The sequence below is a fragment of the Sinocyclocheilus anshuiensis genome, unplaced genomic scaffold (genome assembly GCF_001515605.1).
Source record: "Sinocyclocheilus anshuiensis isolate Anshui unplaced genomic scaffold, SAMN03320099.WGS_v1.1 scaffold2060, whole genome shotgun sequence".
Lineage (NCBI taxonomy): Eukaryota > Metazoa > Chordata > Actinopteri > Cypriniformes > Cyprinidae > Sinocyclocheilus > Sinocyclocheilus anshuiensis.
In genome coordinates this window covers 370,466-380,492 of record NW_015551163.1, presented here as the reverse complement: position 1 = coordinate 380,492, position 10,027 = coordinate 370,466, and the positions used below count along the sequence as shown (strand labels likewise).

Below are 10,027 nucleotides of genomic sequence, written 5' to 3'. Positions count from 1 at the left end.
TAACAAAACATCAAAACAGTAGCTGATTCAGAAGCGCCAGATTGTCATAGCAAAGTCAGAATTACCTCTTCTCCTAGGTTCACGAAACGGTCGTCCATAAAATGCATTGCTGTTCTGTTGTAAGTAATCTTAAAGAATCCTAAATGCATCTACTTTCGGAAGGCCAAATAAAGTGCTTCTGCTTTCGCCTAGAAACACACAGCGTCTCCCTGACATGGCTGCTTCAACACTAACTGCGGTTACTGAAACCACGCCTTCTTTCTTTGCGTGCACATTTGGGCGGCATCATGCTAATATTTCCACATAGTGAGGTAGATATGTGGGGGCGTGTTAGAACGAGCCGTTTTAGGTAGGCGTGGCAGAGTCTTAACTTTGATAAAGAATATCTCTTTGGTTTTGAGACTTTAGTCTTTGCAACTTCAGGGATCTTATCGATGCACAATCAGCTTGTAACACTCCAAAGAGAAAGGAAAACTTGAAATCGCATTATATGACCCCTTTAATTTGATTTTCATGTGCATTTTTACCTTCATAAGGGCAATTAGATGTATGCATCATGTTTTATGTCAAATTCTTAGAACTAATAAATTAAATTAGAATAATAAGACACTATAGGCTGTTACCAATAAAATGAAAGTAGCATCAACAAAGCCCAACTTTGCACTGCAGAAGTGGCATCTGAAGTATAATTTAGATATATTAACACTGCAATTACAATTGCATAAATAATGCTATGAGATTAAGGTTTTTAAAATAATATTTTGAATATTGAAATATGAAATAAGATTTAAAAAAATGAAAATATACTTTAAATATGAAACTAAATATTCAGGAAAAACAGCACGCTTGCTTGTGTGATATTGCTTAACTATATCATATAGAAAGACAAGACAAAGACATACAGGGGCATTCCAACTGCATTTGAATAGGCTACATCGCACAGTGAAAGCCAGCACTTTAAAGGCATGTTTTTGTTTGTTTTTATTAGTGCTGTCAAACAATTAATCGCGATGCTGTATGTGTGTGTATTTATATATACATAATAAATATACACAGCACACACACATATATTATGTAAACAAAAACTTTTATTTTGGATGCGATTAATCGTTTGACAACACTAGTTTTTATATATTTCCACATAACATAACTATAGTCAAAAACAGCTTATGCCAAACAGGTTAAACTGTTGGCATCCATCATCCAGAAGGAGGAAAACTCCTGTTTCAGTGCAGCTGTGAGATATTTGTTTGTATAATAATATGTAATGGCCAAATATATTTGGATTTATGCAACAATGAAAATAATGTAAACCGTGCTGGTGCTCACTTTTTGTAAACTACGCTGAAACTAATCAGAAATGTGAATGCGACATGACTCTGGAGTCTGGAAATATACATGCTTTCATTCCCCACCCCCGCTCGCAAAAATGAGTAGTCATACACACAGGATGATAATTAATAAATTTACTCCCACATCTAAACATGGTTGTAGTAACAGAGCTATGAAATGATGAGGATCAGTTAAAGTTAAGTCATACCTGCTCAGCAAGCTTCCCCAACCTATGAGGCTACAAAAGGAGAGGAAGATGTGATGTATAAAAGTTAAAAAAGTAAATTCAAAAACGAAAAAAGAAAACAAAATAATAATAATAAAAAACCAAGATAGAAGGTTGAATGAGTTACATGACTAGTAAAAGGAAAAAAACTGAACACTGGGGATGCAATTAGAGTATGAAATCAGATGGGTCACATTCTGGCCTATACTGACCTGTAGGCAGACTGCGAGATTGACCCTGCAGCCGAAGGCAGTGCTGACGGCACGCGGGTGCAGCCCCACATCCTTAAAGAGCTTACAGAAGGACTGTGTCAGAGCAACGCGAGGCCTCTCTTCCGCCACAACCACACATGAACGCACACGGATCAGATCCATCCCACGGGCCTGAGAGAGAGACAAAAATACAGGGGTGAAATAGGAAGCACTGATAATTTAGTATCACTAAGGTACTATTACTTATAATTTTATTAATATTTTGAATTCATTTTTATTTGTACATTTTTTTCATTTTCATTAAAGCTTTTGTTGTGTGTTTTTTGTAAATATGTATATATATTTCGTATACATTTTTATTTCAGTTTTAGGTTTTTTTAGTACATCAAGTTAAAATGTAGTAAAATGAAAAATGCTGCCTTGTTGAAACAAAATAACTTATGTTACTTCAGTTAACATTTATTTTATTTCAAGTAACGAAAATGTTCTTTAATGAGATGCAGATTAAAATTCTGTGTGAGTGTGTGTGCGCGTACCTTTAGAGAGTCAGTGAGAGAGCTGAGAGATCTCGTGCAGAGCTCCATCACAGAATATGAGCAGAATGTGTCTCGGACTTTAAACTGACTGACGGACTGCAGCCACAAAGCAGGATTCACCTCTAGGTCCATTGGAGAGATCAGAACAGACTGCTGCCCTGCATACACACTGCACACACACACACACACACACACACACACACACATAAACCAATGAAAATGTCCTTAACATTTGAGTTTGCATCTGTGTGTGCATCTCAGGTGAGTGCACAGGTGGTCCGTACCTGCAGAGACACCACAAGACGAAGCCAAGGCCGCAGTACGGGTCAAGGCACACGGCCACCTCACGAGAGGGATACAACTCACACTGCAGTTTAACAGAGCGACATAGGGCACTGGTTGCATTGTGAGACATCTTCAGAGAAAGAGAGAAAATCAGAAATGACTGTTTTTTTTAATACGTTTTAAATGCAATTTTAATTTAATATTGTTAAAGGGGTCATATGATGCGAAGTTTTCTTCTCTCTTTGGAGTGTTACAAGCTGTTTGTGAATAGATAAGATCTAAAGGATTTGCCACTGACGATTCAAACGCGAGTTTTGAGCAGTGTAGAGTAGTGCTTGTTTGTCGTTTCTCCGATCACAAATGCAGACGTGGTTTTATGTTTACGCGGCGCGGTGCGATGCAACGCAACGCGTAAAAAGACAGTAAAAGTAATCATAATCAGTAATTATGTCCCCACTGGATGCAACAAATGCCTCGTTTATAATGGGTTTTATTGGTTTTGTCTCACCGTGCCGGGACACGGCATCACAGTATGGTAAGGGGCGTAACATTTCCGTCACATGCTTGAGGAATTCGGCCAATCACAACGCACTGGATAGTTGACCAATGAGAGCACACCTCGCTTTTCAGAATGATGAGCTTTGTAAAAATCGACGAGATTCAGAAAGGCGGGGCATAGAGGAGAAACAATAATGTACAGTATGTGGAAAATAATGTGTTTTTTTAACCTTAAACTGCATAAACACATTTCATTACACCAAATACACAAAATAATGTTCTTTTTTAGTAACGTCATATGACCCCTTTAACAATGATGATGATAATAATAACCACATCTGTAGTCCATACATAAAACATTAGTAACAAGTATGAGGAGTCAAACCTTCACTCCAGCGAGCATGCCTGTAGTGGACACACTGAAGTCCAGATAGGCCAATGTGTCTGGGTCACATGGCTTATACAACAGTGAACAACGCCTCTTTGGCAAGTCATCTAATAAATACACACACACAGACACTTCTGATGAGCACCTGACAGGCGTAACTCTGAACACAGATCTCATGTCCCTCAAAAACTCACCTGTTTCCAGGATAGGAGGCCATGATTTAAAGTCCACAGCCACTGATGCATCTCTGGACTTCAGAAGTTTAGAGATGGCTTGGGTGGTCATAACACACACTGAACGACTCACCTGCACACACCAACATTTTTATTAAAAATGGTCATGTTTTGAGAGCCATATCTCATTCTATAATGGTTAACATTTACAATAATTAATAAATGATTTAACCCTGTAAAGGGTTGATATAATCCTGACATGGAACAGTTTATTGTACCAAATGACACGACTTTGTTTCCTCCCCACTCAGTGACGCACCCAATGAGAAACCGGATGAAAGTGTCCTAGTTATTGGCGATGCTGTTGTACGGAACGTGAAAATAGAGACACCAGCCACCATAGTCCAATGTTTACCGGGAGCCAGAGCACCTGACATCTTAGTGCTGTGTTTGACACTATCGACCACAACATTATTTTGAATAGACTAGAAAATTATGTTGGCATTAGTGGAATTGCACTGGCATGGTTCAAATCATACTTATCTGACCGTCATGAATTCGTAGCAGTGAATGAAGAGGTATCATATTGTTCACAAGTGCAGTATGGAGTACCACAAGGCTGAGTACTAGGACCATTGCTTTTCACGCTTTACATGCTACCCTTGGGAGATATCATCAGGAAACATGGTGTTAGCTTTCACTGTTATGCTGATGATACTCCACTCTATATTTCTTCGCGGCACGATGAAACATACCATCATCATCAGTTAGGAACCTAGGTGTGCTATTTGATAGCAACCTTTCCTTTGAAAGTCATGTTAGTACTTGAATGAGCTCTTATCGCATTGTAGTCCATCACGTCTGCTGTGATCTCAAAACTGTGGCTATTTGATAATACCTAGAATATCAAAATCAACTGCGAGCAGCAGATCCTTTTCCTATTTAGTGCCCAAATTCTACCAAGCATTGTTCGGGAGGCAGACACAATCTGTCAGTTTAAATCTAGATTGAAGACCCATCTCTTTAACCTGGCATACACACATACTGTAACACACGATCACTTTTCTATAATTCAATTCTGTTAAAGGATTGTTAGGGTACATTAATTAGGTCAACTGGAACCGGGAACACTTCCCACAACATCCGATGTACTTGTTACATCGTAAGAAGAATGGCATCTACGCTAATACTAGTCTGTTTTATTCTTATTCCGAGGTCACTGTAGCCAACAAGATCCAGTCCGTATTCAGATCTGATGGTCACTGCAGTCTCCTGAATCCAGTCCGTATCCAGTCCAGATGGTGGATCAGCACCTAGACACGACCTCTACAGCCCTGAATGTCAGCGGAGACCATTTCAACTAGACGAACCCTAGAGACAGATCCCATGTGAAGACCTCGTCAGCCATCGGCACAAGACCACAAGAACCAGACGAGTCCTCTGCTCAATCTGTGTTGCAGCCTGGAATTAAACCACACCATGCTGGTTTCGTCTGGCTGGAGGAGAACTGGGCCGAGCTGGACGATTACATCACTGGTTTGACACAATCTGTATTGTATAAAGCGCTATATAAATAAAGGTGAATTGACAAATGTTTGAAAAATGTAAAAAAAATAAATAAATACACTTAAAAACAAAAGGTAATAATATGTTTAAGGTAAAACAATAATATGTTTTAGTAAGATAATATTTTAATGCTTAGTTTTATGACCAAAGTTCTGTAGTTTTATTGTGGTGGACAAAACATATAATGCAATGCAAAACAATGATTACTGAGAAATGTACAATAAAAACATTCCTCAAAAGCCTGATGTATCATACTCAGATTTTAACATGATTTTTCTAAATGAAAGTGAAAGTGACGTGACATGTGGCCAAGTATGGTGACCCATACTTGGAATTAGTGATCTGCATTTAACCCATCCAAAGTGCACACACAGCAGTGAAGTAGGTAGCAGTTGGGGGTTCGGTGCCTTGCTCAAGGGCACCTCAGTCGTGGTATTGAAGGTGGGAGAGAGTGCTGTACATTCACTCCCCCCACCTACAATCCCTGCAGGTACGAGACTCGAACCCGCAACCTTTGGGTTATGAGTCCAACTCTCTAACCATTAGGCCACTACTTCCCCACTACTGATGCATGGATAATCAAGTAAACCTAAGCTGCTTTAGTCCAGTGTTTATCCTGAAATATTACTAATAATATAAAATTGATTCTTACATTTACTTTATAAAAATCAGTAAAGATTTCACAGCACAAATCATGTGCACCATGACCTGAAAGACGTTTTTAGAATTATACTAAAAGAACCTTTTACTTGCTAAAAAAACAACAGGTTTTTCAGCAAAGTTTGGATCATGTTGATAATTTAGAGGCCATAAATTTGAACATTACATATGATTAAGTAGGGTTTTTAATACTTCTCTAATAATTTAATTCATGTAACTGCAGGTGTGGTGGAGATGTTCTGAGGGTGTGTGTGTGTGTGTGTCCTCACCTCTAGGATCATTTTAACTGTAGGTAGTGTAGTAGAGATGTTCTGAAGGTGAGGTGGTCGTACAGTTATAGGAATACAGCCTGCATACAGACAGCCGTAAAAGGCGGCGATCAGATCTAAACCTGCAACACAAACAAACACAAACATGAAATCTATGTGAAATAGAATTATATTTGTAACAAAAAGATGTAATTCACCACTCATTTACTTATTGCCATTTATGATGTGTTTAATTGTAATGTGATATGTTTAACTGAATGTTTCATTAAGCAAATGTGATGTGATTTAATTGGAGTGGGCAGCTCTTGAATGTGACTTACAGAACAGGACTGAAAGCTGTAGCTGATCTGATTTAATGAAATGCTGCAAGTAGCACCACTAAAAAACAACTACAGATGGGATTTCTACCCTGTACCAGAGCTCAGCATATTGCTGGTGTGAAGTGTATCAACTAGTGCTCTGACAACAAAAATTATGATCATTTATTTACAGCTTAATTTGGCTGAAATGAAAGCAGAGATGTATTACTGCAGACTGCAGATTGGTCAAATTTTAAATCTATTTAGTACCTTTGTCTTTAAAGTATATTCATTTGGGAGCTTTTCTCATCAATTATTGAAATGCAATTAATTGCAAATAATTTTATGAATTAATTTGCACATCATGCAATCAAATTAAAATTAAGTAAGTTAACACAGATAGCCAGTCTGTGTGTTACCTGGTGGATAAACTAATGCTACATGGTCTCCATCTCGTAGCTGTCCTCTTTCATACAGCAAAGTTGCAATTTTCTCTGCTCTCTTGTGAAGCTGTAGACAGGTCAGAGAGCTTCCTATTGCCCCCTGAAAACACAAATACAATTATAATCACAATAACACACCTGAATTCATAAAAATGAGATTTCTGATCATTTTCTTAACACTCACTGCTGAAAGGAAACTGAGAAAAGTAATATATGTGTGTTACCCGTGAGTTAATAAGTGTGTACAATATGTGCTCAGGTGTTGTCTGAGCTCTCCACTGCAGCACCTCCGACAGAAACAGGAACTAGAAATCACACAAGAGAATGAATAATCAGTCAGAGTGAAAAAGACACATACTCACACTCACTCATATGCCCTATACAAGTTTTCCTTTACAGGAGGTCACATGAAATTGTTACACAGACATACTTTGTGATTTCATTCCAATTTTTGGCTAACTCTTCCCATCTCCAAAAAAAAAAAAGAGATCCTAGAGCTGTAGAGCTTGGGGAAAAAAAGGAATTGCAAATGTTAAAATTCCAATTTTTTCAAAGAGCTCCAGGTTTGCTGTGCTTTTTTGTAGGGCTACACAATTATTAAATACTATTAAATAAAATATTACGCAAAATCAGAAACACTACTACTGCAAAAATACTATTTCATTATTAAAAGAACCAAGAATTAAGGTAAAACAATGATAATTTTTAATAATTTTAATAAAATAATTGTATGTCTTAATTTCCTCAGTTTCAAATGTTAAACCATCAATACAACTGCAGGAGGCCCTCATAGCTTCTCATTTCTTGGTTTATAAACACTTGTCAATACAAATCTGGTAAATGGCTGGTGCACTTTGCGTTCCCAAATGCATGTTATAAGCGAGCCAATTTCACAACACATGCAGAGATGAAGTTTGTGTGGAGCATCATTTACTGTGAACTGAGCCGCTCTAAGACATGAAAACATTGAATCATGAGCTGTTCGCATATAAATGAACACAGTGCAGCACTTCACTCTGAACACGCATATATTTATTTCATTAAATCGCATCCTTTTATATCACGATTTTGGTCTTATTCTGATTAATCGTTTAGCACTAAGAGATCCTAATATCTGGATTTACCTGCTCATTGTCCTCCATGTGACTCAGGTCTCGTCCGCTGGCCTGAGCCATTCGCTTTCCTGCAACGAGATTCCCCACCATCACAGAGGCAGGACCCACCTCTGCAACAAATACACACAATATTTACACATTATTTTCTATGTAACACACATGCTCTACAACAAGGCTTGTACACAAAGGCTTGTGTACCGGGTTGTTTCTGTCTGGGTTTGGGCAGGTTTGTGATGCAGGAGTGAGGACACATGAGGATGCTGCTGGGGTGTAGCGCCCCCTCCAGGAACAGCTGTTTGGTCTCAGACAGGTGGATTCCACCCAGAGGGGTTTTGGGGAGGGTGTTGGCAGGAACCAATGCCAGGCAGTACACCCCCACCTGATGAATGCCATCTATAGCCTAAACACAGAAACACACACACAGGTTTGGTCAGAGAACTCTTCAAAATTAATTCATTATTAATAACCTTAATTCAATCATGACAACTCTCGGAACATTTTAGCATGGTGATGGATATGACAATGTTAATGCATTTGGTCTCGGCGGAACAGATCTGCTACGCTGCTGCTGAATTGTTGCTGCTGTTGGTTATTGCTGTAGTTGTAGATTATTGCTGCTGCTGCAAGCAAGTACAGGAACTTGCTACTGCCAATGCATATGGCGATACGGTGCCGTGAGTATTTAAGACATGCTGCTGCTGCACAAATAGCATATAAAATAACCCCGTAGCAGATCTATACAGGTGGAGCTGGGGAAGGTGGAGGGTTTCAGAGAACTCTGAAAGCACGCTGCAGGAATCTCAAGTGAATGCTAGCCAGCCATATAAATGCAAGGCAGTAAGCTCATTGGCTGCATATGCAGCATGAACCAATCAGCTTGTGCCAAGTCGTTTAACTCTCTGAATATCCTCAGTTACGTTAACACCCCGTCAGAATGCGCCATCTAGAGTTTCATGACTGAACTATATATTTGTTTTTTATACATTTTATGGCATTCAGAAGTTCATAGTTAAGATTATAGAATACAAAAATAAGTCATTTTCATTTCAAATCATTTTTAATCTATAATTTCTGTTATTTTATTTTGCAAAAAGAATTACAGTATGTCCAGACCTGGCACGACACAATAAAGCAATAAATTATCTTTCTTTGAATTAAATAATAGTTTTTGTCATTATGAGCGACGCCACAACAGGTGACATGCAATAAGATCTATTGGTGCTAGCTTTGTTTCTATTTTAGTCATGTTGTGGTGGGTTGCCACACCTAGGCCTGTCACGATAACAACTTTTTGTTGTGCGATATATTGCCCCAGAAATAATAGCGATAAGCGATGTTATTGTCATTTTGAAGACCATTTTAAGCCACTGAATATATAATCATAATGGTACATATATTGCGCGATAAGTCGATATATTGATTATTGCGACAGGCCTAGCCACACCCACAGCGAAATCTCATTGGTGCAAAATCGTCACCTATATAACTATACATTAAATATTAATAAATATGGCTGTGACTTTGTTGCTTAGCGCAGCACTTTTGCTTTTAGCAAGAACAGAAAAATGCAAACTTTGAGCCTGGTTATGTGTGTGTGTGTACCTGCAACACTCGGCTCATCCACTGGTAACTCTCTTCTTCAGTTGAATCTGGTCTCTGTTCTGCTACCAGCACAATCCTCTCATCATACAACACATTCACTGAGAACACCACCGTCCTACACACAGTGAGCACAGGGATTACTCGGATGGTTTTAAAACAAGATTCTTTCTAGAGTCAAGTCAAGTCACCTTTATTTATATAGCGCTTTTAACAATACAGATTGTGTCAAAGCAACTGTACAGAATTCATTAGGAAAATAGTGTGTCATTAATGCAAAATTACAATGGCAAACACTCAATTTTCAGTTAAAGGCAGTTCATCATTGAATTCAGTGATGTCATAATCCAGCTCAGTTCAGTTTAAATAGTATCTGTGCAATCAAGTCGACGATATCGCTGGAAATTAAGTGTCCCCAACTAAGCA

General features: G+C 38.4%; 1 protein-coding gene across 3 annotated transcripts in view; it reads right to left on the bottom strand.

The window, feature by feature from the left end:
• LOC107663347 (disco-interacting protein 2 homolog C-like) overlaps positions 1–10,027 on the bottom strand; it is a 36,676-nt gene that overhangs the window by 3,912 nt on the left and 22,737 nt on the right. For 2 of the 3 annotated variants that reach the window (XM_016453554.1, XM_016453556.1), the window contains 12 exons: positions 9,605–9,719; positions 8,201–8,402; positions 8,012–8,112; positions 7,112–7,192; positions 6,864–6,987; positions 6,146–6,267; positions 3,672–3,783; positions 3,475–3,584; positions 2,591–2,721; positions 2,307–2,475; positions 1,771–1,941; positions 1,541–1,570 (listed from right to left, as the gene is read on the bottom strand). In XM_016453554.1, the coding sequence (XP_016309040.1) occupies positions 1,541–1,570; positions 1,771–1,941; positions 2,307–2,475; positions 2,591–2,721; positions 3,475–3,584; positions 3,672–3,783; positions 6,146–6,267; positions 6,864–6,987; positions 7,112–7,192; positions 8,012–8,112; positions 8,201–8,402; positions 9,605–9,719 (1,468 nt within the window). The remainder of the gene's footprint in view (positions 1–1,540; positions 1,571–1,770; positions 1,942–2,306; positions 2,476–2,590; positions 2,722–3,474; positions 3,585–3,671; positions 3,784–6,145; positions 6,268–6,863; positions 6,988–7,111; positions 7,193–8,011; positions 8,113–8,200; positions 8,403–9,604; positions 9,720–10,027) is intronic. The other variant, XM_016453555.1, reaches the window with a different exon arrangement.